Source organism: Rana temporaria, chromosome 1 (genome assembly GCF_905171775.1).
Source record: "Rana temporaria chromosome 1, aRanTem1.1, whole genome shotgun sequence".
Lineage (NCBI taxonomy): Eukaryota > Metazoa > Chordata > Amphibia > Anura > Ranidae > Rana > Rana temporaria.
Window position 1 is genome coordinate 82839497 of NC_053489.1, and position 26358 is coordinate 82865854.

Genomic DNA, 26358 nt, shown 5'->3' on the forward strand with positions numbered 1-26358 from the left:
CACCACCACACATTGCCTTTTTTCCAACACAGCCAACACATTGAATTCCAGTGCTGGCTGCAGGACCACTAAGTAATAGGTGGGGAGGGAGGGAACTTTCAAAATAAACTATATAGTTAGTGGATAAATGTCAGTTGTCTAAACACCTCGTCCCATTGATTAATAGAAAATGCGAGAGGGAGGGGGTACCAATAGAACCCAGGGACTATTAATTGGTGTAAATAAAGATTGAAAAATCAAAGAATATATAAAAAATAGAAAAACATTTTATTTCGACAATTAAATAACATCAATTACGATAGATAGGTGAGATCTCCATCGGATGATATATAGAAGATCAAAATAAAGCATTGATTTGTGGGTTCGCTCTACATGTTTTGCTCAATAAGAGCTTCGTCAGGAGCGTTTATAAGCAATGCTAGGTATCAAAAAGAAATACACATAATTAATTGACTGTAAAGATTACATAAGAACGAATAAATGCAAAAATTAGATGCATACATTTATCAAAAAATATATATATACAGGGAAATTTATTACATAGGTTATAGCAGAAGGTGTATGTTCAACAATTTATGCTAAAAACATAAGCGCAAAGTAAAACTTACCAAAAGTAAAAGGTTGACAGTAAAAAATTTATGTAAATACCAGCAAATTCGGACAGCCACCACACACGTGGAAACCACAGCCTCAAAAGGCACCATATGAACAGAGCAGGGCCATAGCCATTAGAAAGCAACCTAATAGAGATATATAAAGGAGAATATGTATAGAGCGCATATAGGCATATATCATAAGCATGAATGAATTAGAATTTTAAAAAAACACTATGTGGGTAAGAATGAACAATTACATAAATACCTGACTGTTCAAAAAAACTTTTAGTAGAACCAATCAATGTTGACCCAAAGATTAAATCAATGAGCGAGGATGATTCAAGCAAAACATGCCTGCAGTTAATATTGGCATATAAAGAAGCCAATGAGACTGAGATCTATATAAAAAAGAAAAAAGAAAAAAAGAAAATAAATGGGTAGGTATCTTTCAAGCGAAGAATTGAGGTGCATAGAAATATGTCAATTCAGCCATAGGGTAAATAGGGCTAAATGTAAAGATTACCTAAACAAATGTGCACAGGGCACAGTGATTGCCGGGGTGGATGGAGGGAGCTGTCCGTATAGGTAGTGTGTCCGGTATGACAAGTATGCGGCTGGATGCAGCCGTGCTTTATAGCAGCCATCGCGGCGGCTGACAATCCGTCCCCGCGATGCGGACATGTGACCGTGACGTCAGCTCGTACGCCCACATGGTGCATCAGCTGACAAGATGTGGCGAATGGACAGCGCTCGCCGAACGGCCAATGGACAAGGCCTACAACGGCGGCGCTGAGTGATCAGCCACCATCTTAGATGCTGGAAAGACACCAGCACTATTAGCAAAAAAACAAAACAAAAAAGGGCACGTAGAGGAAGAACATGACGCGCAAAAGAGGGATGTAAAAGTGCTTAATAGCGAGAGGGGAGTACAGACATATGGGGTCGAAAATAAGGACCAAATAGAGCAAAATGCAAAAGGGATTGGTTATACCAATTAACCCTATAGGTCCCTACATGTCCATACGGTCCTGCTGAGTTTGACAGGGTCCAAGAGAGGGACATTACGCCACCTGGGGCAGGTGCCATCTGGGCAAAAAAAGTACATGCACCTGCTCTTTCACCAGGGGGGGGGGATGTATTCAAGAGCCATGAAAGAGGGGGTGATTATGACAACATGTTGCTTCAAAAAGAGGCTAAATGGATACACTCGTTATCTGCTTTGATCCCCCCTGGTTTAAATGAAGCACTTAGCTTTAAACCTTTTTTATAATTTGTGTCCAGGTGTCATATTGTTTTTCATCATCACTTTTTCATTCCATCTCTACTTATCTCTATTGGAACTTTATTTCTTTTGATTTACTGCTGTTGTTTGTTTTATATTTAACTATGTGTTATTATCATGTGCAACATATGTGGATGTTCTTATATTGAATCTATGTAACGGAATCTGTTGTTCAGGAATTGCTACTAAACAGGCGCATTATTTGATTATGTCTAAATTAATTTACTCATATATTCTGTGTAAACTGATTAACTTTATATATATTTAATATATTTTTTCTTTTGTATTTTTTACCAGCGTGCATGTACTTTTTTTGCCCGGATGGCACCTGCCCCAGGTGGCATAATGCCCCTCTCTTGGACCCTGTCAAACTCAGCAGGACCGTATGGACATGTAGGGACCTATAGGGTTAATTGGTATAACCAATGCCTTTTGCATTTTGCTCTATTTGGTCCTTATTTTCGACCCCATATGTCTGCACTCCCCTCTCACTATTAAGCACTTTTACATCCCTCTTTTGCGCGTCATGTTCTGGCTCTACATGCCCTTTTTTGTTTTGTTTTTTTGCTAATAGTGCTGGTGTCTTTCCAGCATCTAAGATGGTGGCTGATCACTCAGCGCCGCCGTTGTAGGCTTTGTCCATTGGCCGTTCGGCGAGCGCTGTCCATTCGCCACATCTTGTCAGCTGATGCACCATGTGGGCGTACGTGCTGATGTCACGGTCAGATGTCCGCATCGCGGGGACGGATTGTCAGACGCCGCCGCGATGGCTGCTATAAAGCACGGCTGCATCCAGTCGCATACTTGTCATAACGGACAAACTACCTACACGGACAGCTCTCTCCATCCACCCCGGCCATTTACTGTGCCCTGTGCACATTCGTTTAGGTAATCTTTACATTTAGCCCTATTTACCCTATGGCTGAATTGACATATTTCTATGCACCTCAATTCTTCGCTTGGAAGATACCTACCCATTTTTTTTTTTTTTTATATAGATTTCAGTCTCATTGGCTTCTTTATATGCCAATATTAACTGCAGGCATGTTTTGCTTCAATCATCCTTGCTCATTGATTTAATCTTTAGGTCAACATTGATTGGTTCTACTAAAAGTTTTTTTGAACAGTCAGGTATTTATGTAATTGTTCATTCTTACCCACATAGTGGTTTTTTTAAATTCAAATTCATTCATGCTTATGTGCGCTATATACATATTTTCCTTTATATATCTCTATTAGGTTGCTTTCTAATGGCTATGGCCCTGCTCCGTTCATATGGTGCCTTTTGAGGCTGTGGTTTCCACTTGTGTGGTGGCTGTCCGAATTTGCTGGTATTTACATACATTTTTTTACCGTCAACCTTTTACTTTTGGTAAGTTTTACTTTGCGCTTATGTTTTTAGCATAAATTGTTGAACATACACCTTCTGCTATAACCTATGTAATAAATTTCCCTGTATATATATTTTTTTGGATACATTTATGCATCTAATTTTTGTATTTATTCTTTGTTATGTAATCTTTACAGTGAATTAATTATGTGTATTTCTTTTTGATACCTAGCATTGCTTATAAACGCTCCTGACGAAGCTCTTATTGAGCGAAACATGTAGAGCAAACCCACAAGTCAATGCTTCATTTTGATCTTCTATATATCATCCGATGGAGATCTCACCTATCTATCATAATTGATGTTATTTAATTGTCGAAATAAAATGTTTTTCTATTTTTTATATATTCTTTGATTCTTCAATCTTTATTTACACCAATTAATAGTCCCTGGGTTCTATTGGTACCCCCCTCCCTCTCGCATTTTCAAAATAAACTGTTGTTTTGTGTCTTTAAAACAATCTCTTCTGACCTCTGTAGCTGCAGGCACTGTGGAGCAATGTAATTTCAATCCATAAAGTTTACAGCAGAGAAACTTTAGGTCCTTAACTTAGCAATTCAGGTGACCCTGCTCCTTTCTTTCAGCAGTCAGTTCACACTCACCCCTCACCCCTGTAGAGCCCATTCTCTGTTTTTACATCAGAGATTGAAAGGTTGCTGATTTGTTGCTGGCAAGGAGCATGTGGCAGGGTGTGCAGAGCGGCTGAGTGACTGGCAGGAGATCTGACCTGCCGAGAAAAGGGGTGTGTCCTTGACAAGAAGGGTGGGTCGTATTTAAATTAGGGGGTGCATGAGTTTAGTCAGGCCTAGGGCAGCACAAAACCTAAATACACCTCTGTTCTCCATTCCTTCCTGGTGGTACTGGTCTATCCAGGGTCTGTGTGGTATTTCCTGCTGCCCTTCTCTTATCTGTCACACTAGAGGGCCATGCTTCATCAAAGTGAATTGCACAAATATACAGTATATTATATATATATATATATATATATATATATATATATATATATATATATATATATATATATATATATATATATATATATATATATATTTTACAGATTGCCATCCAGCACCTTATCTATTTGCACTTTACTTTGGTTATTATTGGATTTTAAGCAGATGTTTGATATATGTTATTTTAAGGAATTTGAACATATAAATACTATCAACTTTTACTATATGCAATTTTATTTTATTCATGTTATATATTAGCACCTTAATTTTTGTGGAGCGCAATACCACCTTAAAATGTTATACTCTTGGGTGTTTGACCCATACGGTGTCTGCAGCACCATAATCTCTCACTGAATCTCCTAGTAGCGCGGGAATATCTACCAAAACATTTACTCTGAGCTGATTTAGCAGCAGAAGGAATAAATGTTTTGCTGCAGCCTGCGGTAAAATAAGGGGGAATAAATGTGCTAAATATCACAAAATAAATACATTTATTGCATGCATTATTTTAGAACAGATTTTTTTTAATAAATTGCTGAAATTAGCAAATAAAACATTATCCGTTATTTTAACACTAATTTTACAGAAGTAATTTCGTTTTTGTGAATTGAGCCCCATGTGTTTTATTGCACTTAGTGAATTACGCCTCCCACCGCACACCCCCCTAGATGGTTATAAAATAATAGAGAAGCATTAAACTTTTTTATTTTGCCCCCTAAAACTGACAGCATTTATATATATATATATATACACATACATACATACACACACACACATTTCTGTTAATTCTTTATGTAGGTTTTCTGGGCATATGAACATACAGAAAGAACAACATACTGACACAAATATTTAGCATGTAAAATACTGAACACAGCATAATAGTGTAGAGATGGGCCACTGCACACACTTGTAGGGGTATTGGCCTGGGTGCAATCCATGAAAAAAGTAGGTTGAATACACAGCAGGCAGTAGATGCACTCAATGGGAATTACAAGTAGAGGAATTTTCCAACGTTGTTTAACTAATGTCAACGTTCAGGATGAAGAATTTTGGCATTGATTAAACTAGGTTGGAAAATTTCTCCAGCTATATGTCCTATTGAGTGCACCCACTGAAAGCTACATATTCTGAATGCAACATGATACTTTATATATCTACAATACAGAACCCTATTTATCTCTTAGAAGGATAGATATTTTGATACTAACAAATGTAAATATATAAAAAAAAAAAAGAATACTAAATATTTGTAATTATGATTTAATGACCAATATAGTTTATTTAAAATATAAAAATACATACAATTATATCTCACTAAAACTACTAAAAGAGTCGGTTCACACAGGGGCAACACGACTTCCAGCACGACTTTGGGAGGCAACTTGGACACGACTTGAGTATGAAGCATCAGGCAACTTACAAGGCAACTTCAAGTTGCCTCCAGGACAGTACAAGGCAACTTCAAGTCGCCTCCAGGACAGGAGTGTCACGGAAGCATGAATCAGACGTACAACAACAGATAAATGAAATAGGAAGGCTTTATTAAAAACCAAACAGCAAGGTTAAAGTCCAAACGGATGATCAAACGGTAAGCAGAGTCTTCCACCGGAGCCAGGGATCAGGAGCCAGAAGGATAGTCCGAACAAAGCCAGGGATCAGGAGCCAGAAGGGTAGTCCGAACGAAGCCAGGGATCGGGAGCCAGAAGGATAGTCCATGGAAGCCGGGTCGGTAACCAAAAGCAGCAGCACAATCTCAGGAGCATGTGTATACAAGAGGACCAAGCAGGGAAATGAAGCAACAGACCTCCTATATATAATGCAAGGCATCCAGCTCCTCCCAGTGGGAAGGAGGAGCTGCAGGGTGTGGTAAGTTATAAGAAGCCCAGGAACCAATATGGCCGCCAGCACATGTCAGATGAAAGAAGCCTGCAGAGAGGTAAGACCATGACAAGGAGGCTTTCCAGTGGCCAATCAAAGAACAATCAGCTCTCTGGGAGGGAGGGGAGGGAGGGGTTTGCCTGAGAAATGTATGTTATCTTCCTGTATTGTTGCTTCAGTTAAGACAGTGATCAGACTTGGCAACTTCCATTGAAATCAATGGGTACAAGTTGCCTACAAGTCGGATTGAAGTAGTACAGGAACCTTTTCTGAAGTCAGAGCGACTTCAGTAGTGTGTATTAAGACGGCTCCATTCACTTCCATTGATTTTCTGAACCACACGACTTGGGACGACTTGGGGCAACTTCAAGTCGGATCCCCGGTCGCCCCTGTGTGAACCGGCTCTTAAGATGACAATTCCTATTTTTTTTTACATATTTTGTTAATTATGTTCAATATACCCAAAAGTTTGTATTGTAGCTAAAACAAGAACATGCAACAATGAGAAAAGTGCTAGTTATTATAATAGTACATTATATATTTTTATAGTTTAGTTACTTTTATCGTTTATATGCATTTAATGGCTCCAAAAAAAGTGTGAACAGAGCCATATTGTTCAATTCTGGGGCCAAAAACTAAGATTTGGGTCATAATGTCTCTGGCTGTAGATAAAGGATTGCCTTTTGTTGGCTCTTTTTTGTTTTGTTTTATGACTTTACCACTTTCTGATTATATTGATTTGTTTATATGACAACTCAAATAAGATGACATTTTAAAGGAATGAATGCAGACCCAATATACATTTTTTTTCTAATAGTATGTGCCAGAGATAAGTGGTATTTTCTAAAAGTAAACCAAGAATGTTTCATATAATTGATAAAATTGCTGTTTTGTCTCTGGACCTCATCAGTGGATTTCTTTTGAATTGCATCTCCAGAACAGGAAGTGATAGAAAATCTCCCCAAAAAGGAGGAGACAATTGTTGGAACAGATGTCCCCATTCGAAGACTTAACCTTACCTCTTTTGAAATATGCAACACTTTAGATTTCCGTTTATCACATGTTACAATAAGCTCTTTTTGATATCATATTGGATAATTGGTCACACTACAGTAATATTAAAAGGATCATAAAAAAGCATTGATAGGATCATAAAAAAATAATAAAATAAACCTTTCTACTCACCTAGGTGGATGCAGCATTGATTCCATGCTGCATCTGTCCCCCACCGCCTATGCACTGAGAACTGAGCAATCAAACACTGCTAATCGCTCAGTCCTCCCCTCCTCTGAGTAGAGAGTGGTGACTGTCACTAGAGTGCCAGGCTGGGGAGGAGAGGGAGCAGCTGGCTCAGTCTCCCATCTCAGAGGTTGAGCTAGCTGCTGATCCAGGCATCTGGGTGGATCCCGACTATAAGTATTTGCAAAATTTTAATAGATTTGAATACAAATAAACCAAACGAATTCCGAAAATGAAATAAATGGATTAAACTAATTTAACTAAATGAATTTATGTAATTAACAAATTAAAACAAAACAATTGTTTTTTTTTTGTCATTCTGCATGTGTCTACTTATAGCATGTTAAATGGCAATGTACTTATACTTTATATTGAATGCTTATGTATTCTCTTTGCTAAACTTAAATAAATATATAAGCAAAAAAATACCCAATCATGTGCAAGGAATAAAAAAACAGCAGTTTTGCTTGCACATGATTGGATGAAACAGAGTTTTACCTAATTCACTAAGTTCTGGTTGGGCTTTAAAGTGGTACTAAGGCCAAGAAATGTTTTAATGCTTTCCCTGCATTAACCGCTTCTGGACAGCTCAACGCATATAAACTGCAGGAGGGCGGCCCAGCTGCGTAACATCAGGTACCTGTATGTGATTTCATGTATGCAGTGTAGAGCGCCGCTCCCGTTATGATTGGACACAGCGGGAGCCAATCAGTGGGTCTGGTGGCCGTGATGGCCGCCGTGACCTGCAGATCGTTCTTTGGAGAGATGGAGCAGTGGTGTGTCTATGTATACAAGGCAAACGGCTGATCTGCCAGGGAGAAAAATAGAGATCTTGTGTTTCAGTTAAACTGAAAAATTATCTATTTTCCACCAGTGTATTGGTACCCCACACAGTTAGAAAGCACCTCCCAGGCGCACACTTAACCCCTTGATCGCCCCTTGTGTTAAGATTTTTTACATTTTTTTTGGGGGGGGGGGGTGTTTTTATAGCAGAAAGTAAAAAATATTTGATTTGGGTACAGCGTTGCATGACCACGCAATTGTCAGTTAAAGCAACACAGTACCGTATCGCAAAAAAATGGCCTTGTTATTAAGGGGGTAAAACCTTCCGGGGCTGAAGTGGTTAATGTATCCATTGATATATACAATACACTCTAATATATAGACTCTCAATGATTAGAGTTAGGACTGCAGTGTACACAGGGGCCTTAATGAGGCAGCGCGGTTTCCATAAATATTTGCAAATGCTGTGCAACTAAAACATCTCTTTTTAATGTAAATTGTTAGACAGTGTAATTTTTGGTAAGTGTACTGGCCAAAATGTTGTTTTGTTTGTATGGTGCAAAGCCCTTCCATATAAATAAAATAAATAAAAGAAAATAAAATAAAAGAAAAGAAAAGGTCTGGTGTCACCAGTAACACATCTCCATCCTTAATAATACAATAGAAACATGGATGTCGCCCTTGGGACTTTGAATTTGGTGTGCACAATTGGCCGATGAAATTGACTACTGTAAATACAGTAAAGTATTTATTACAGAAATAGTCACACATAAAAAAGTAACATACAAAGGCAAAGCCGATACAATATTGCACATAGTTAAAAGATTGTATTGCCTTTAAAGTACATGAGTATACATGACATCTATAACACCCGACGCATTTCACGAGATGTGGCTCGCTCTTCAGCAGTGGATGCATGTGGGGTATATCAATCGGCCAAGCCTAGGTGCCTGTGGCTATGTTACCGAAGATGGCAGCAATATATGCTTGGGAAGGGAGCTGAGGAAGCAGTGCCAACAAAAAAAAAACAACCAGGGAATAATGGGAAGGCGGACATGGCATGGGTAGAAATGAGTGACCTTGGAGATCCTAAATAATCCATTCAGGTGTCAGTTGTTGCGATGGTAAGATGGATAAGCCCAAGGAAAAATGTGTGCCATACTGCAAATATGTGATAATTAAAAGGCAATCCCTGTGTAGGATCAATGGCTTGCAGCAACAGAATGAGTTGTCCCATGTGAGGTGAAAGACTGAAAAAAAACCTTCCATGTGCACTTTACTCTAAAAGCTAGATATAAATTAGTTGGTTGCCATTTTTGTTGCACTTTATATATGCAAAACTGTTGCTAATAAAAACCGCCCACACTAGAATTACCACCACTGCGCCCAGGGTCCTGACATAACACTAAGCTGCTGTGTACAGTATTTAACCCTTAACAAAAATATATATATATAAATTGAAAAGTAGGAAAAATAGTGGGCCCGAATCTATATAAGATATGTGTACCAAATCCTTATGCAAAGATAAGTAAATACTAAACAATTATATCACACAGTGAAAAGTGAAAACACAACCAAGTTAAATAAGTCATTTAAATATAACAGTCCATAAAAAATTCCGGTGAAATATTTGAAGTGTAGTCTCTTCTTATTTCATCCACGACACCAAAGTGCAAGTGACTCCACTCCCCTCAGCAAACGCACTCACCAGATTCTTATGCCTAGCACTCTCGTGTTAGGCTGAAATGCTTGTACACCAAACTGAAAAGGTGAAACGACTATCCTTGATCCAACCGTGTATATAAGGGATCTCTCCACATGTAAATAATAAAGGTGCTCCAATAGTGTGATAACGTAAAACCAGTTTATTTAAAACACATAGAAAAACTTTAACTTATACACTCACATTCCAAACTTCAAAAGCCAGCAAAATGTGAAAATCACAGCAAATCTTTGAACAATGGCACAGTGATACACTGCGGTCACGGCAGACCCGAAGTATGCGCTCGGTAACTCACTCTCACCCTCTCCACAGTGTCGGATCAGAATATCGAATCACCACTTCCTAGTTAGGCGTCACACATCAGTGTTTGGAAGTTTGGAATGTGAGTGTATAGGTTGAAGTTTTTCTATGTGTTTTAACCACTTAACCCCCGGACCATGTTGCTGGTCAAAGACCAGAGCACTTTTTGCGATTCGGCACTGCGCTGCTTTAACTGACAATTGCGCGGTCATGCAGGGTGGCTCCCAAACAAAATTGGCGTCCTTTTTTTCCCACAAATAGAGCTTTCTTTTGGTGGTATTTGATCACCTCTGCGGTTTTTCGTTTTTGCGCTATAATGAATATTTTTTACTTTTTGCTATAATGAATATTTTTTACTTTTCGCTATAATAAATATCCCCCAAAAATATATAAAAGAACATTTTTTTTCCTCAGTTTAGGCCAATACGTATTCTTCTACATATTTTTCATAAAAATCACAATAAACGTTTAACACGAGAGTGCTAGGCATAAGAATCTGGTGAGTGCGTTTACTGAGGGGAGTGGAGTCACTGGCACTTTGGTGTGGTGGATGAAATGAGGAGAAACTACACTTCAAATATTTCCCCGGACTATTTTATGGACTGTTATATTTAAATTACTTATTTAAATTAGTTGTGTTTTTACTTTTTACTGGGTGATATAATTGTTTAGTATTTACCGTACTTACATTTATATTTGCATAAGGATTTGGTACACATATCTTATATAGATTCAGTGCCACTATTTTTCCTACTTTTCAATTTATATATTTTTTTGTTAAGGTTAAATACTGTACGCACTTTATTTATGGCCTTATTTTAGATTGAAAAAAAAAAACCTTAGTAGAAGAAAGGTATACATTCTCTAATTTTCTTCACAGCATTACATTTATTACTGGAGAACAGGTGCTCTATATATTAACAGAATTCCATTTTTACATACAGCCCATGTTATTTACTTCAGCTGCAATTCTCCCTTTGGAAGTAAACAATGAAATAAAGAGCTATCAAAAAAAAAAAAACTGGCATGGGAAAGGCAATTTTCCTGGGTGAATGCTCACGTCCCTGCCAGCCTTTGTGAGTGTCAGTTGGGTAAACTGGTTTTCCATTGCATTAATTCTCCAGCTAACAGCACACTCTGACTGTAAAGTAAAACGTTACGGCAAACAAGTCAGCAAAAGCAGGTGTACCGATAAACCGAGGCATAAAACTGTAGGATTACCTAGAGGAAATAATGGGAACGTATCCATATTCAACTGCTAGGCATAAAATCTCTTCCAGTTCTTCGAACAACCTTCCTGCTACATGTGTGATATTCATTTTTACATGATCATCAGCTTTAAAATGAACACAGCTGTCAGTCTATAATCTCTGCATGTGACGCTGGAAATCGTTGATGGGCCGGTAATTCTCACAGTTGCTGAAAATAGCTGTAACTCCCTCTAATTTCAGTATTACAGCACAAGCCTTAAATTAGGAAGAAAGACAGGCCTGCGTGAAAAAATGACCTTTCTCACTTTCCACAGGGAATTTCTCCTCCCACTTCTAACCTATCACCATGGAGAGACAAGATTCAGAAGCAAACTGGGGTACAGATTGGTTCACAGCATGCTGCACTTCTATTCATCAATGTGAGTGTAAAAACCATTACATTTGGAAGGTGAGACAAATTTACGTGGCGGGAAGGAGCTAAATACTGACAGTTAGTTCAATTTGGGAAAAAAATATTCCACAATAATAATGATAGTCTTGATTATTATTTGGCGGAACAGAAAAGGGCACAATTTATTAATTTTTCCTAAACTACTGCAAAGCAAACATGCAATTTTTCTCAGCATTATAAGTTGATTTAAATCTATTTGTTGCAGCAACAGTGGACATTACCACAATTCACGGCAATGCAAGTTACAGGCATTACGGTGCCAATCATTTTTAATAGCACTCCTTTGCAATGTGCTGCAGTATGCGTCAACACACCATAGTGCATTTTGGTGAATTGTGACAAAAATGTTGTGACATGTCTGATTTTTGGCACATCAGAAGTCCTTAAAGCCCTAAAAAAAAATTGGATCCTGTTCCCATAAAGAGGAAGTAAACCCTGATGGGTTTTATTTCTTCTTTGTTTCCCTGCAAAGGTAAAGCATAATGGGCGACTATGCACCGCATAGTAGCCCATTATGTGTCACTTACCTGAAAACGAAGCCTGCAATGTCCACGATTTCCTCGCCCCCACAAAGCGTTCATCTTTCAGCCTTTTCTTTCTGGGTATCGCGGCTCCGGCGCTGTGATTGGCCGCGGCCACGATGACGTCACTCGCGCATGCGCGCCAGAGCCGCCAGTCACGGCACAATCTCCTTTAGAAACGTCACGATCGCCGTTTCTAAAGGTTTCTTTAGTGTGCATGTGCCGTAGACATTGGTGCCCGTCTCTTTTGCAAATATCTCCTAAACCGTGTAGGTTTAGAAGATATTTCGAGCATCTACAGGTAAGCCTTAATCTAGGTTTACCTGTAGGTAAAAGTGGTTGTAAAGGGTTTACAACCACTTTAAAGCATGTTATACAGCATAGTGCTTGTGCTGTGTAATTTGGCCCCTTCTATCACCTGAAATATATTTCTGATCCTGCCTGGTTTTGCCCTCCCCCCAATTAACTGACCATGGTTTATCATGGCTTCTGAGTCCTGACACTGTGTTCACTTTACATGCCTATGTCATCCACAGCTCTCCTTTGACCTTCTCTCCCCCTCCTCTCCCCCCTCGGTTTATCATGGCTGCTGAGTCCTGACACTGTGGTCACTTTATGTGCCTACGTCATCCACAGCTCTCCTCTGTCATTCTCTCCCCCTTCTTTCCCCTCCCCTCTCCTCTCTGCTCTCCTCCCTCCCCTCCCTGCCTATCAGCTCTGTATACTCCATGATCTTCCCCTCCTGCTGCTCTCATAATACAACAAGCTTGCAACAATCCCCTCTGCGAAGTTAAATAATGTTCCCAGTGCATTTTTTTAAATGCCGCTATGTGCCTGATTTGATTGCGCCGATTGGTGTTTACATGACCGGCTGCCTTTTTCACCTTCTCCTCTGCTCATACTGGCTGACATCAGTGGGGGTTTCTCAGCCCCGCCCGTATTGCTGTCAGCTCAAGAAAGGAGAGAGGCGGCCGCACATGTGGGCGCTAATTAGTGCTATGAAATCAGGTACAGAAACATAAAAAAATGCACTGGGGACATTATTTAACATAGCAGAGTGGATTGTTGCAAGGTTGTTTGCGTGGCTTAACAACCACTTTAATAAATATTGAATGACCGAATTCTGATGCATGTGTGGCCACTCTTACTCAATAGAAATCGATCTATCGAAAAAAGACGAAGGACATGGAGAGAGAGAAGATCTGAGCCACATGTCCTGTCCATACTACCAATACCAGATCAAAAGAGATGATTATGCATGTATTTCTATGCTCTAATAGTTTAACTGCAGCTTCCCATAGCTTCTAGAGTGTATTGGTGAATCCCTGTGATAAACAGAGTATCTCTGTCCTACTGTCATCTCACATGCACAGTAGCAGATATCTAGGAGTACGTTTAAGGCTGGTTGGGTGATAGCTGAAGGGTCTCCTCACCACTGCAAACCTTGTCTTTAGGTCTCTGATACAAAGACAGATGCTGCATCATCCTCAGGGGCTCACGCAATGGAACTTTGCTGCAATATCCATCTGTAGGTATCTATAAATAACTATATGTACCCGCGGAGGCACAACTAGAACCTTTAGGGTCTGGTGCAAGAGACCCTGACCTCTGGCTGGGCCCTTCATTCCAGGCCCAGGGTTCTTCCAGCTAATCCAAGGGCCCTTAACTCCTGTCATGGGGCCCTTTATTATGGTTCCGCAGCTAGACTCTTTCACGTGTTTTGCAGAGGGCCTCCTTACTGCCATCTTGGGGCCCCCCACCGTGGCTAAATTGCAGGGCTGATCGCAAGTGCTACCTTTGCAACAATGGTAGACCCTGGCGGATGAGGGTGGGGCCAGAAGAGTACACAGGGTCAAGGGGGAGCGGGACCTTTATAGGAGAAGAGGCAGAGACAACATATAGAGGAACCAATCCACTTAATTTTCCTTCTCTTGGAGCTGTTGAATGCCTGTTGGTGGGATAGGCTGAGAAGCCAGGTGTCCAGAGTAGCCGCATGGGCCCCCAGGAGCATGGGGCCAGCTCGTAATTATGAACCCTGCGACCCCTGTAGTTATGCCCCTGTATACCCGGGTATATGTGCACAATTCCACCAGGACTCCTATCGAGACCTTTTGCTGATAACAACTGTTTGTACAATTGATATATGTACTGTTAATAATCGTTTCATATATTTCAATGCTTGTATCATTTTTCTGATGTGCATCTATATATGGTTAACGCCTTTGTTAACCCCCCCCCCCAACAAAAAAAAGATCCTGTTCCTTTAAAGCATGTTATACAGCACAGTGCTTGTGCTGTGTAATTTGTCCCCCTGTAACACCTAAAAAAACCTGGCTGATCCTGCCTGATTCTGCCCTCCCCTCTGTAAACTGAACACGGTATATCAGCCCTGACACCATGGTCAGTTTACACAGCCCTGCTCTGTCCTTCTCTGTCCTCTCCCCCCTCCCTCTCTCCCTCCCTGCTCTTGTGTCAGTGCCCACCCCCTCCCCTCCTGCTGCTAAAATTACTTTTATTGTTTCATATATTCCTCTGTGTCCTAATGAAAGGTGCTCCTGTCTCTGTGTTTTTTTTTTTTAAATGCCTTCTTTACCATATTTCACAGCGCCTCCTGGCAATCACGTGACCGGCCGGCTCTCTCTCCCCTTTTCTCCTCTCATCCCGACTGATGTCAGTGGGCGGAATCTCGGCCCCGCCTGCTGTATCTGTTAGGTGGGCAGAGGAGAGAGCTGGACGGTCATGTGATCGATGGGAGAAGCTGTGAAATACGCTAAAGAAGGCATTTTTTTTATAAAACACAGAGACATGAGCACCTGTCATTAGGACCCAGAGAGGAGTATATGAAGTAGTAAAAGTAAATTAACAACCACTTTCATTTTATATGCTGCTTGCAGTAGTGCTTCCATTACTTTGATTTGATTACTGATCAATTTTGCAGGAAGAGAATCCCCCCTGTTCACAGAAGCCCTGTCCCGGGGTGGAGGCACTGCCAACTTTATTATCAATCCCACTCTTCCACTAAGGTTCTGTTCTCTTGTTTATCTACAGGTTTGGCTCAATGTCCTGTTTGGGGAGGGCCATTTCTCACAATTCTCCCCAAAAGAGGGCTACACAATGTTTACATTGCATGTAAACATTATAAACAATAGAAAACACCTGTGATGGTAGCTTCCCAAACCATGGGGAATGTCTTAAATGTCACAATGAAGTTTTACGTTATAATGGGTCACCGACAAAATGAAATATCGTACTATGATTATGGGTAGTCCAGTAATATTATGGTAAAAGACACATCAGAGCTGAGTGAGCTGTTCATAAATGAAAAAAAAAAAATTCTAAGTTGTCAACCCAGTTGCAGACTCATTGCGGCTCACAACAATACAGTCTATGTAAGCTGGTGCTGCCTGAAAATGAATGTTGCGGCACATTATAGCACTTCCAAAAATTGATTCTATTCCTAGTTAGGTTAAAACTAACAAACATTTAACTTAGATCCTGTACATACACAAATGTGCTACAGGTCTTTGGATCCCAGCAAAGGGATGCAGTACATCTACGCATACATGGGGTTCCTGGAAATTCCCATGCACATGTGCCTTGGGTTCTATCAGGACCTAAAGGATTGGCAGAGCCCTTCGCCACATCTACAGTATGAGTGTGCCAGAATAATAAAAATGGTGGTGAGAGGGGGGCAGGTTCTAAACTGTCAAACAGTTCTGCTGAAAAACCGGCATTCAACCAGCGTTTGCAACCAATAGCTGCAGCGCTGATCGGCGTATTCTGACGGGGAGAATACCCCGCTGTTAGAATACAATAGAACAGCTGGAGAGATCCCTGCATCCAGATAGCTTGTACTGATGTGGGGATCTGTCCGTTTTTACATTTCCATTATCATTTTTTTGAACATGTTCGAAAATACAAGAAAAAAACAAAACAAAGCTTCATACCCTAAATGAGGTCTTTAAACACATTGGGGAAAAAACTTGCCCCTTAGAGAAAACAGCCTAGTTATTTTTTTCCATCCCCCTGATTGAAAAAACAAAACAAAAACGTAACGTGTATACCCAGCATACCTTTTTTGCAGCGGAGAAAAGTAATATCTCCTCCCCTGCCAGACCAGCATGGCAGAACTGTGTAAATCTCAGAACTGGAAGGACAGAAATACAAAATGTTGCCAGGTAAAACCTGTCTGTGTATTTAGATGTTTGTCTGGAGCTCTGCTTTCAAGTGTTACTAGACCCAAGGCCCTGCATTCACTATATCTGGTCTCCCACAGTACACAGGACATGAAAATTATAATTTTAGTAAATATAAACTGCTAAATACCTTTTCTCATCAGCAGTATATAGCAGTCTTGTGCACTGGTTAAAGCTTGTAGGAGAATATTTCATTCTACTCTGGCTGTCCTATGAGGCTGCAGGACCCCTGACCCTTTGTCGGAACAGTGTTGATTGGCCTTGTGCCGATCACATGCACCCTCCCAAGTAAAAAAAACTCTAGCAATACACTCAAAACTGAGCATGTGCAGAGTGACTCCAAAGGCTTGTTTCTATCAGGAGATGGTTTGGGGACAGTGGAAGAAGGGGAGGATCAGAAAAAACAGGATCAAACAGCCTTTTAACACAATGCAGAGGATTAATACCCTAGGTTCCACAGTGAGTATAACAAGCATGCTTTACTGCATATACAGACTGATTTTACTATTGTGGGTTTAGCAACACTAAGTCATTTAAGACCATCTGTGCAAATGTGTCTATGTTTGGAGAGCAAGCAACACCCAATCACTAATAACTATTTCATCTATACTGATATGTGATCACCAGTACTCATAAACCCCTGAAATTATGCTATGGTTGTCAAATAGCCAGATGTGGCTAAACACATGCATAATCAGATCTCAGCCCATCCACACTAGCGAGCCACACTGAATGCACAGCCACTAGTGTACACTGGGGACACCATGCCAATGGTCTGATTCTGGGGCATTATACTGTTTACTTTTTTCACAGAGCTTTATTGAAATATCATGAGTGACATTGCGCTGAAAAAAAAGGTACTGCAGGCCATTGCATTTTGCCATGTCTGAGTTGGGGCTGTCTGGAAAGCTGACAACTTAGTGCATCAGATGGGAATGGCCCTAACATTTGGGGTCGGCTGCTTCTGAGCCCAGCTGTATCTTGTGGCTCAGTGGGTACTGGTACAGTCTGCTGTCTTAATTAATCCTGAGGTGGTTGAGGCACGTTATAGATATTGATCAGCATATGAATTGAATAATAGTCTGTAATACTTTCTGCAATAAAAATGTAAAAACGCCAGTCTTACAGCAATTGGAAGTCCCAAGTGTCTATGTTGGTAATATTATAGTCTGTGCCTGGGACTTGGTACATTACGTCTAATTTAAAAGATCACAAGGAAACAAAAGAGAATTCTTATCTAAATTGGGTATTGTGTCTCACAGTGAAAGCTGATAAACACATTGAGCTGTTTGGGATCTTCATATGAAGGTAATTAAACAGATAAGATATCGATTGTGGCTTTGTCTGCACAGTAAAGTGAACTTCCAGCAATATATTGAGCATAGCAGGACAGGAGCCAGAGCCAAGGATGTACAGTATAAAGGAAAAAAAAACATCATATTTTACTATTTGTAATTCAAGCTGCAAATGTACTTTAAAGGATATAAAAAAAAAAAAATTATGCTGATAACTGTATGTGGTAAATACTTGCAATGGCAGTACTTAGTGAACTCCTCTTTAATTCATGTGGTTTTATGTTTCTCTACACATTTATATGCAGGCCAAGCTCTTCAGCAAAATGGACTGTGACATGGTTTGGGAAAAAAACATTTAAACTTCCAGCAGTGCTTACCACAGTTACCTATTATTTAGTGATATAAATCCTCTTAAAATAAGTAGCTGCTATTACTCAGAGACTTCTGCCCATGTTATAGGTTGTCACGTTTGTTTGAAAAAACATTTTTAAAAGATACATAGCAATTTGTCCAGAGAAAATGCATGTATATTTATTCTGTGCAAATGAGGCAAAAGAACAATGTTATTAGGCTATTTCATGTGCTAGTTGAATGTAGTCCATTGAAAAAAAAATTAAAACACAGCATTTGGCCACTAGATGGGGCTCAGTATTTACTTGGTGGCATCTAAGTGGCCAAAACCGGTACTTTGTGCTTTAAATCAATTGAAGACATTCAACCAGCACAGGAAATAGCCAAAAACTATTTTTTTGCTCAGTTGGCACAGACAAATGTACATGCACTTTCACTTGTCAAATTGCAATGGAAATGTTCAGACCTGACCTTTTTATTAATAATATATTTAAATAATTTTTTGGGGGTTTGTCCTACTATGTTTTGCAATCTGTCGTTCGTTTTGAATTTTTGCATCCTTGATTTCCTTTTTACATATTCTGTTATAAAACCTGAGTCATAGAAGAAAAATGAGATTCGGACCTCAGCAGAAAGAAAATGTTACCAACCGGACCTCCGTGAATTAGTCTTGATGCATGGATTGGCATTCTGGCAGTAATGACACTTGGCAATAGGGTTGCACTGTTTGAGAGCATTTGTGGATTGATATAAGCAGCAAAGTTTTATAGAACAGCAAAGTTCAGAACAGCAAAGTTCAGAACAGCCACGGTATTTTTTGTAACTCATTTCTGCAACATTAAAACTACATTTTATTGCTTCACCAGGATAAGCCATGTGCCATCTTTAAATGTCAAAGCTTTGTATTCCCAGACCAGTACTGTTAATTAACAATCCACTTACTTCTCCACATCTATAAAATATAACAACATTCAGTAACAGTCAGGCACCATTATGTTATATCACATAGCTATTCATCTAATTTTATCCACCAAGGTAATGAAAGCATCACTCAATTCATCATGTTCCTAGTATACATTATTCCAACATCTGAGATAAAAACAGCATGAAAAATACGGACAGCAGCCTTGAACCACAGAAGTGTGATGGAAAGTAGTAAGAATGTTCTACTTACACTTTTACCTCTCGCATATAACGTATTGCTGTTTATGTTCATGTTGCTTGTGTTTCACAAAAGTGCTTCAAGTAGAAATTCACTGAGCAGCCATCTAAATGTCTAAAAATAAAACAGTAATGTTAGGCACAATACTGCAACCTAATAGAAAAAACGACATAGTGTACAAACTCTAAACAGTCGCTTGATGTCATCTCTAAAAAGCTTTATTGAAAGCGAGAGATAACACAGGAAACATGACAGTCCCATCAAAGACTGCCCTGGCTTCTAGAGTGTTTCTCACGAACCACCAGAACCCCCAGTTTTCTGGACACAATGGAGTCTTTTCGGGTGTGCACGCAAACTCCTGATGTGGCACTATCACAGGCTGAAGAGTGGTGGCAACACATTGTCACATATACACATATAGCCTGCAGATACCTAAGTTCCAGAGATGCAACATGCTTTAGATCCTTTGACAAGTGTTGACAATTCTCGCTGGCCTCTTTCATGATTGAATGAGCAATGTTGCAACCATGGTCATATATAATTTCACACCATACGCAGGAACTTTATTGTTTCATACAATTCATACATTGTTTATATCTATATCTATATATATATATATATATATATATATATATATATACAAATTAAACAATGTATCTCTCTCTTTCTCTCTTCTCGCTCCCCTTATCATACAGCTCCATAGGCAGCAGCTGTGAGGCATATGCGTTCGATTTTACCAGTTTTCACTCTACTTTCTTTTATCCCTTCTTTCTATTGACTGGAAACTTGTTTCCCCCCAGAAAATTAAGGAAAAAAATTCCAGCCAATCAGGAAGGAGAGAATGATATCATTGTAGTCAGCCAAACTAAACACAGGTTGGAAATCTAACTTTTCGATAATAAAGCAAATTTTTACAGAGTTTTCACAGCTGCTAGCTAGCAAATCTACTGCTGCTATCTAGCGATTTGGAATATTGTAGCTGATTTGAATGTAGTTTTGAATGGCACTCCAATGCACTAAACCAGCACAAACCTGATGCATGAGGTTGCATCACATCACAACCTACTGTAATGTACTAGTGCTGTATCAACATATATGGTGCAGATTTGGTATGCTGTGGCACTTTAATGAATAGCCTGTCTTATCTAAATGAACCTTATTTGCATTCAGGGTTGCTCACCCGCTCCAACAAGCCTCTCATATTAGGATGACTGGCTGTGTCCGTACAGCCGCCGCATCCTCTGGTTGAAAAAGGCTGCTCTATAGCATAAAAATACCTACAAAGTACTGCAGTTTTTAAATTCCTGACAACATCTACAAAAGTTGTAACTAACAAAATATATTATGTTTTTTATTGTTCTTAAGTAACTGATCCTCTTTATGTTCACTTCTAAATGATGAAATAATGTTAAGTGACAGAACTCTTTATTCTTTGCAACTACAATGTAAAATTACACCTTTCAATGAGGATTCAAGGTTTATGTGGAAAGATAACAAGGATTATACCCTTGTTCTCTCTTTCATCATCCATGTGATATACAGTATAAGAGCGATATAAAGCAGAAGCATAGCCCCACGGGGAGGCCTTGTTCTGTAGCTATGTAGGAGAACATACAAAAAAAAAAAAACATTGCCTTTACTGACTCATAAAACTGAAGATTCAAAGCCTATGAGCTCCTTTGAACTGCGGTTCATTAAGTGCTTATGGCACTAGAGACATTAATAGAGGATAGTGATCAACTTGATTTTTAATTTTTTTTGCTGAAGGGGACATAAAGCCGGGTGTCTAGGGAAGTATTTCATCTGTGTCCATGATATGCCAATATTTCCCAGAATTAATTTCTGAAGGAAATATACTGGTATAGTGTGGAAGGTGGTGAAGCATCCCGGTGTCACTTCAAATATTCATTCAAGTACCTTTAAATGAGTATCTGTTTGACACTATTTGGCATAGACACAAGTTCACTTCCCTTCACTTTAATAAATCAAGTCAACTCTGCTTGTCCACTTATATCTTATATCTACAAGCCACCATTCTGGGTTCCTGGGTCCCGGGCCCCTGTAGACCCGTCTCTTCCTATTCATGGAAATTGCAATTACTTTGACACAAATGACTTTAAAAAAAAATTGACAAAGGAGGAGGTGATTTAAATGAGAACGCCGACAAAAACATTTAAGTGTTGCATATAAAAGAGAAAACGGTGATATGATTCACAGCAGGACCACTACTAAGCAGCAGCAAAATGTAGAGGTTTTTTACTGAACTGAACATTACGATAGTACTAGACTCATGAATAAACATTACCAGCCTGTCTTTGAGGACACAGAACTGAGACACATTTTACCTCTGCGCCTCAATAATATCTACTACTAAGATACCTTTATGATTTTGTGATTTCTAAACTAACAGGGTGATGATCATAAACATCCTTGGCAAGTGAAGAGTACCTGTTATTGGGGAAATTTCAAATTCCTTAATTTTTTGCCATTTAGTCCCTCTAAAACATACAGTATATGTACTATGATTTTTATGTTATCTGCTCTATTTAGAAAAAATAAATTTCATGTTAGAAGAATATACAGAACGATCATACATACAGGGTGTCAACATATCTAAAATGTCCCAAAGCTAAAAATGTTATATTTTGCCATAATAGCAAACTACAAGGTCTTAGAATCTCTGCCTCAGTTGCATAATGATATCAGAGGTGACAATTTTTGCTGCAAGGTGTAAGGAGATGTATGCATAATTTCTATGCTACTATATCTGCAGGCCTAAATAGTGAACTATTTTTTTTTTTTTCGGAGAGATTCAGTGGATTGTGGAAAGGTCAGGAACAGCATAGTGCTTCCAAAGTGTACACAATTATTTCAAGAGAGGAATCAAGTTAATGAAGCATGACTTGCACTTGGTAAAGTGTAGTTTTAAGCTTTCAATCTAGTTTTTGATGCTGTTGAAAAATTAATTAACAATTGGGTTAATTTATTAACCAGTCTTGTATCTTTGGCATACTGTGCCACGCTTTCAGATTGCTATGCTGCAGGGTAGTCTTTCCGGTCACAATTGCAGACTGACAGCGGCGAGAGCTGGCAGTGCGGAAGACGGCCTATGTGGACAGCATTACCCTGGATGTCTGCATACTTAGATGTGCTACTTTTAACCACTTGCTGACCAGCCGCCATCATTATACTGCTGCAGGTTGCCAAGATACCGTGAACCATCGTAGCTTAACATTGGTCCCTTTAAGCGAAATTGCAGGCGCCCGCTGCATTGCGGGGGTGCCGATGCTCGTGCCCAGCGGTCGCAATGACCACCGCCCACGAGCGATCGCAGGCGTGAGAGGCACACAAATCCCTGTTCTGTTTTGTGAGGAGAGACAGATCCTCAATTCCTAATACCTAGGAACCACGATTTATCATTTCCTTTAGTCAGTCCCCTCCCCCCACAGTTAGAAACACACCTAGGGAACACAAATAACCCCTTGATCTCCCCCTAGTGTTAACCCCTTCCCTGACAGTGACATTTTTACAGTAATCAGTGCATTTTTATAGCACTGATTGCTGTATAAATATTTGCCAATAGTCCCAAAAATGTGTCAAAAGTGTCCGATGTGTCCGCCATTATGTCACAGTCCCGATAAAAATCGCAGACTTTACTAGTAAAACATTTTTTAAAAATGCTATCTAAATCTATCCACTATATTGTAGACATTATATCTTTTGTGCAAACCAATCAATATACGCTTATTGCGTTTTTTATTATCAAAAATATGTAGAAGAATACATATCGGCCTAAACTGAGAAAAATACCTTTTTTTTTTTTTATTGGGGATATTTATTATAGCAAATGGTACAAAATAGTGTTTTTTTTCCAAAATTGTCGCTTTTTTTTTTTGGTTTATAGCTCAAAAAAAAAAAAAATGCGGAGATGACCAAATACCACCAAAACAAAGCTCTATTTGTGGGGGGGAAAAAGACGCCAACTTTGTTTGGGTACAATGTCGCACGGCCGTGCAATTGTCAGTTAAAGTAACACAGTGCCGAATTGCAAAAAATGGCCCGATCACTGAGCAGCCAATTCTTCCGGGGCTCAAGTGGTTAATCATCAACCAAGTGAGTTGCTAAATGTACCTTCATTAAATGTAACCATATTGCTACACTTAGAAGTGCCTCTCTTCTCTGTAGCTCCTGACGGATTTTGCTTCTAATCCCCTTGTGGAGGCTTCCATTTGTGGATGGACATTTTATGGTTACACAACTTATCACATTGCTATAATCTTTTTGTATGGACTTTAAACGGAAGAACCTATGAATAAATGATTGTGGAACGAATCATTTCAGTTTCCATTATTTCTTATGGGGAAATTCACTTTGATATACAAGTGCTTTGGACTAAAAGCATGTTTCTGGAAAGAATTATGCTCACAATCCAAGGTTTTACTGTATCTACAGTTTCCATCATCCAATTATGTGCAAGCAAAAATGCCTTTTTTTTATTTTCCTTGCACCTGATTGGGTATTCTTTACAAAGTGAAACTTTACCACATTACATTTACTAAGAAAAATTAGTACAACTGCGCTTGCAAAAGGCACAGTCTATTTGCCTTTAGTAAATGTATCCCGATATATATAATACTTTGTTATCTTTATAGAACAATGAGTGAAATGATGCAATGATTTTAGTAAATATAAACTGCTAAATATCCTTTCTCATCAGCAGTTAGAGCAGTCTTGTGACTTCTATCAGTGTCTGGTTAAAGCTTATAGGAGGAGTTTTCATTCTACTCTGACTGTCCTATGTATGTAGGCCGTACCAAGAGAAAATTGAGAATCCGTATTGCAGAAAACCTACACAACATAGAAATAGGATTACAAATACCACAGTGTTTCCTTACACTTCAAAAAATATCATAACCAAGATCCCTCATGTTTGAAGTTTTGGGGAATCGATTGTATCCATCCAAACTGGAGAGGATCTAACTTAATAAGAGAAATATCTAAGAGAGAAACACGATGGATATATTTTATGGATACTGTCATGAATTACCTCGGCCACCAGAGGGCGCTAGCGGCGCATCGGCATGCGCAATGCGCGCGCAATCGCGGCATCGCGCTCGTGCACGCGCGCACCGGCGGTAACGGCGCACGGGAGCGCGAATCGGCGGTAACGGCGCGCGGGCACGTGCAGGCGTCCATTTGGCGCCAAAACAAACCTATTTAAAGTGTCCTGGGAGCCTGGCCCCTTGCTGTCCGGTCTGCAGCGTTTCCTGAGACCACCTGTACCTGTACCTGTACCAACTACTCCTGCTTGATCCAGATCCTGATACCCGGCTTGTCTTCGTTGTTCCTGTCTTCCGCCTGCCCTGACCTCGGCTTGCTCTGACCATCCTTCTGCCTGATCCCTGGTACTCCGCTGACCGCCTGTTGCCGACCCGGCTAGTCGACCTCTCTGTTACCTGGGCCTCTCCTGTTACCAGTCCGGCTGCTCCTGCTTCTCCGGTCTTCTGGGACCCTGTTCAGTCTTCTGGGACCTGCTGCGGCCAGACTCTCCGAATACCTTCCTTTCCGGCTTACCTGCTGTTCCAGTGTTCCTGCATCCAGGCTGCTACTTACCGGCCTGCACCTGCCTTTCAGAGACTTCCTCGGACTCCGCAGAAGCTCCATCCGGCCCCTGCACCAGCGTCATCCCTGGCGCTTGTGCGACTCTGCATTCCCGCTCCCCCGTCTACTCTACCAGGGGTCCGGGATCAGAGGAGCAACAGCAGCCACTTCCTGCACGTCGGGCTCACCCTTAAGGTACGTGACAGATACTCTGACTCCTAAGGGTATGAACGTTGAGTTAGATGTGAATTGCTTTATCAGTGATTATTAACACTCAGATTAAATGTATTTGTTAATGGTTTTGCTGTGGACATATGTTTATAGTTATTAGCCATATATATTTAGCCTTTGTATATTTAGTATTTTAAATTTAATTTATATTGGTCATATATATTATTATATTTTATTGTAGTGGGGATGTTAGTATGTACAGATTTAGATTCAGTACACCATCAAAGAGCAAAATGTGATTGTGAGTGAATGTCGAGTCACCTTGTAATCTATTCACTATCTCCGTTTTACATGTAATATTCTTTGAACCCAGTAGGGGGCGGAGAATGAGTGTTTATACGGTCACCTGGGTGACATGCTAATCAGAGATGAGCCATCAGGGCGGGTGTCAAATTAGATCCGCATTGTGTTACACTAATTAGCAGGGAGAGGAGTGGTATATAAACACGGTGTGTTCAGTCGTACAGCCATACCCACAGATGAAGTCAATTGTATGACGAAACGCGTCTGGGTTGGCTAGGACGACTGTCAATCAAAGTGACGTCATCACGCTGATCGGCACTGGCATGTGTTAGCACAGCGGGACAAACAAACAGAGCCAAGCGGTGGATGCCGTCCTGAATGCCCGTGCCTGTGACCTGATGCTGTGATGAGCAATTTATATGATGTATTGCCTGTTTTTATCAACAAGATTGTAAGTGCATTTCCTATCTTTTATGCATTTTAAATATTAAACCAAACAGAATTATGCTATGTGCCACCATTTGTTTTCTTCCTCACATGGGAGTTGATACTTAAAGAGGATTGGATTTCTTTTTTTTTTCAAATATACATTTTATTGAGAAAACACATGTGGAGAAATTCCAGCATTACGACATAAACATACATGTCATCAAAAAACAAGTACAGAAGGGTTTATAGACAGTCCAGCCATCACCTTAACATATCTCTGTACAGAATCATATGTGGAGAGGAGTCAATACGACATGCACATTACATTCTGTTCGAGTAAAGATACCATCAATGAGCAGGAACCTCTCCGTGTTTAATTTTTTTGTTTTTAGGCAAGAATTTAAAGTGATAGCAAGTGTAGAAGAGAAAAAGAGAGAAGGGGGGGAAGGAGAAGAGAGGGGGGGGGCACAGACAGGGCGAGGGTGGGGAGCGGACAACACCACTCCTGGCTAAAGCAACATTAA

General features: G+C 39.9%; 1 protein-coding gene across 1 annotated transcript in view; it reads right to left on the reverse strand.

Annotated features, from left to right (window-relative positions):
* The window catches only part of LOC120928663 (cAMP-specific 3',5'-cyclic phosphodiesterase 4D-like), a 205055-nt gene extending 185615 nt beyond the window's left edge, over nucleotides 1–19440 (reverse strand). Inside the window, exon 1 of the mRNA XM_040339671.1 lies at nucleotides 19343–19440. Coding sequence (XP_040195605.1) covers nucleotides 19343–19384 — 42 coding nt within the window. The 5' untranslated portion in view covers nucleotides 19385–19440. The remainder of the gene's footprint in view (nucleotides 1–19342) is intronic.
* Nucleotides 19441–26358: the final 6918 nt, after the last annotated feature.